The sequence below is a fragment of the Aplysia californica genome, unplaced genomic scaffold, assembly GCF_000002075.1.
Source record: "Aplysia californica isolate F4 #8 unplaced genomic scaffold, AplCal3.0 scaffold01107, whole genome shotgun sequence".
Taxonomy (NCBI): domain Eukaryota; kingdom Metazoa; phylum Mollusca; class Gastropoda; order Aplysiida; family Aplysiidae; genus Aplysia; species Aplysia californica.
In genome coordinates, this window is record NW_004798377.1 from 125,222 (window position 1) to 129,040 (window position 3,819).

General features: G+C 41.3%; 1 protein-coding gene across 1 annotated transcript in view; it reads right to left on the reverse strand.

The window, feature by feature from the left end:
- LOC101863474 (poly [ADP-ribose] polymerase tankyrase) overlaps window positions 1-3,819 on the reverse strand; it is a gene marked incomplete in the record, with an annotated part of 96,184 nt that overhangs the window by 47,356 nt on the left and 45,009 nt on the right. Inside the window, 2 exon segments of the mRNA XM_013090014.2 lie at window positions 1,106-1,215; window positions 2,919-2,995. Of these exon segments, the coding sequence (XP_012945468.1) occupies window positions 1,106-1,215; window positions 2,919-2,995 (187 nt within the window).

Consider the following 3,819-nt stretch of genomic DNA (forward strand, 5'->3'; position numbering starts at 1 on the left):
TCGAGCATGAAACTGAAAGTAGATAATTTAGGTCTTCGTCCTTTTTCGTATTCGCATTTCTACTCAGGTTCCGACAATTATGTCGGAAACGCCGATGTCGGCAGTTGGCACAAAAATGAAAGTGCCGACAAAGCCGACGGGAGAAAAAGGGGACGCTGGCAGTCGGCCAGGTCTCGTACTACGCACAATGACTGATACTGGTGGGCCTAGCGATAGCATCGGCTGGCTTGCGGGTCGGGTTGCGATTGTCGGATTTCAGACGATTGTCGGCAAACATGCAGGTCTATATAAAGCAAAATTTTACAGGAGCAATAAAAAAACCTGTTACATTCTTGAAACAACTGTTCTACATTGTCAGGATTCCCACTCATCCAGGCAATAATTCCTCTTTTTTGCTATGATTTCTCCTGGATTTTGTAACCATTTTCAAAGTAATTTTTTTTTTTTAATGGCAGAGCTAGAAAGAAGAAATGAAGAGAAATGCAAGGTAAAAAATCATAGTGCAGACCTGCCACTCTATGAAATCTAAAAAATCGGGACTTTAGAGTAAAAAAATCAGGATCTGGTGAAAAAAATCGGGATCAACGGCAAACCAGTCATAAGGGACACTGGGGGGGTGTCCTGGTTCCCCTTTATGAGGCGAGTATGTAAGAGAAAACTTTGGCAGGAATAAGTTCACGTCTGGGACTCTATATAGAGGGAAAACTGAAAGACAGCAAGTACTTGAGTCAGATCTCCAGTTGGATAGACTGGGGAAGCGCAGGTTGCAGTAAAGCTGAAACTTTCGTAGTCTTGAAAATAGCTAGCCCACGTTTTCAAACAACGTACCTTATATCTGTTCATGACACAACACACACAGTCTTATATCTGTTCACAACACAACACACAGTCTTATATCTGTTCACAACACACACAGTCTTATATCTGTTCACAACACACACAGTGTTATATCTGTTCATGACACAACACACACAGTCTTATATCTGTTCATGACACAACACACACAGTCTTATATCTGTTCATGACACAACACACACAGTCTTATATCTGTTCATGACACAACACACAGTCTTATATCTGTTCATGACACAACACACAGTCTTACCTCTGTTCATGACCATGCTATGGACCGGCGTCTGTAAAGTCTCAGAGTGACAGCTCTTCACGTCTGCCTTGAAATCAATCAGTAGCTTCATGATCCCCAGAGAATTTCGCCTGTGATCAGTACCACATACAAACAATTACATTAGCTTTTGAAAAGTTAGTGGGGAGATTCACTTCTTTAAGGGCTAGAGCGTGTGGGTTTCCTCCGAAAGTATCAACTTCCTTATAGTTTTTAAACGACATTTCCACACTTGTGTCTGGTGCATCTGTTCCGAGGTATAGTTTGTGTTAACCCTAACTCTGGCAAGGGCCGATTAGATCAGCCCATTTCCTGCCATGAAACTGGCAGGGCCGATCTCATAGGACCATATAGTAAACTGCTACTTTTGCCTTCCAACTAAATATTTGGGGCTTCCTAAAGGGATTTCTGATTGGCTAAAAGGCTAACCTCCAACCAATCAGAATATTTCTACCATTCTGGCTTAAGAGAAGAGTATTTTGCTGTCAAAACAGGGATGTTTTGAAAGCTTGTTGATCAGGTCACAAGCCACTAATGCTAGTGTAGATCTATCACTTGTGCTACTCATGTGGGTCTAAAATGGCCAAAAATCAATCTTTTTTGGGATACATTTGAAAGTGAATTGACTAGGGAAAGTAATTCAGACACTGTTAGTGGTGGATTTATTGGTGTTCAGTCAAGAATTGGGATTAGATCTGACAGACAATGGGGATACCAGTTCTCATCCTGCCCCAACTTCTCTTTCAAATGGAACACTAGATTCTACAATGTAAATTTTTTATGTCAGCCATCTTGGATTTCAAAATTACATAACCCCTTGAAAATTAAATCAAATCATATGTTCAAAGTCTAAATATAAAAGTTCATTCAATTATCTTTCAGAAAATATTTACTTTTGTAGGGTTTTTATTTGATACAAGTCCATAAATTTGATTTGTAAAGCACGTGCACGTTTTAGCTGATTAGCCCTGCCATTCCTGTTGAAACCACTTGCCAAAGTTAGGGTTAAGAAAAACACATCAACACAATAGTGGCCATTTAGAGCCAGGAAAAACAAGACGAAAGGACAGCGTGACGGCTGCATATGGCCTCACATTAGAAAAAGATTAATACTTGTAAGAAGACGAAAACACACGACCTCTTTCTTGCCTGCCTGCGAACTGATTTTATTGCTGTTTCTTATATACTGGAATCTCGCGTGAATTCAAAACGAGACAATGTGTGACGTATCAAGAAGGCGAAATAATGATATTAAAGAATCGTTACTTCAACATTCACAAAATAGATCTAGTTCATTCCCATTTCATAACATCAGTCATACATTACAGACAGAAACATCAGAGTGAAAGAAAAGTGGTCGGTAACCTGCTAGTGGCACCCTCCAACCACCCACCATCTCATCTGAATTCCCGTAATATCTCTCTGAACTGCACTGTTGGAAACGTTTACAACTTGGTCACACACCAATCATTTAGTTCAGTGATGGACGACACTTACTGTGACTTGGTCACACACCAATCATTTAGTTCAGTGTTGGACGACACTTACTGTGACTTGGTCACACACCAGTCATTTAGTTCAGTGATGGACGACACTTAGACTTGGTCACACACCAATCATTTAGTTCAGTGATGGACGACACTTACTGTGACTTGGTCACACACCAGTCATTTAGTTCAGTGATGGACGACACTTACTGTGACTTGGTCACACACCGGTCATTTAGTTCAGTGATGGACGACACTTAGACTTGGTCACACACCAATCATTTAGTTCAGTGATGGACGACACTTACTGTGCAGCTAGGAGCAGCACCGACACCTGGGCCTGTCCAATCGCCATGGCAACGTTGGGGTCAGCACCTGCCTCCAGCTGGGAAAGAGCAGATAGTTTAGTTGTCAGAGTGAAGAGAATCACATCGTGACACTATAACCATGTTTCATGATTGTCTGCTCATTTGTTTGAGTACAGAGAAGTGCATTGTCTGCTCATTTGTTTGAGTAGAGAAGTGCATTGTTTGTTCGTGTGTTTGTTTGAGTACAGAAAAGTGCATTGTTTGTTCGTGTGTTTGTTTGAGTACAGAAAAGTGCATTGTTTGTTTGTGTGTTTGTTTGAGCAAAGAGAAGTGCATTGTTTGTTCGTGTGTTTGTTTGAGTAAAGCGAAGTGCATTGACACAATAACTCTGCATTTATAGGATCTAATCGTGTTACAAGTGCCGTAAACCTCTTACTAAACTGACTCAATAACCCATCATTTACTACAGGGACAAAATAAGCCAGTCAGAAACAACAGGAGGAAAGAAAAGAACTACGACCAACAAGCAGTGTCCTCCAACTGGCCACACAGTTACGCCAAGGGAGGACACATGACAGCGAAAGAAGTAGAACGACCAGTGGTACCCCCTCTCCAACCACCTGCTCGAGTCCAGAACAAAACAGCCTCAACATTTGAGCAAAGAGAAGAACACTGACATTTCTACTTACTCTTTACTTTTGCCAGTTTTAGTTGAGGTTTTTCGGCGCTTGCGACTGCATAACGTCATGAGCGCCAGAAGATAACAGGTGTTACAAGACAGTAACAAACATAAAAAAGAAGAAGGGGAGATAAGGACGATCAATGTTTGATAGGAAATAAGGAGCCAGTTTTTGCTAGCCTTCGTTATCTTCCGGTGCAAGGGAAGAAGCAAGCAACAGGG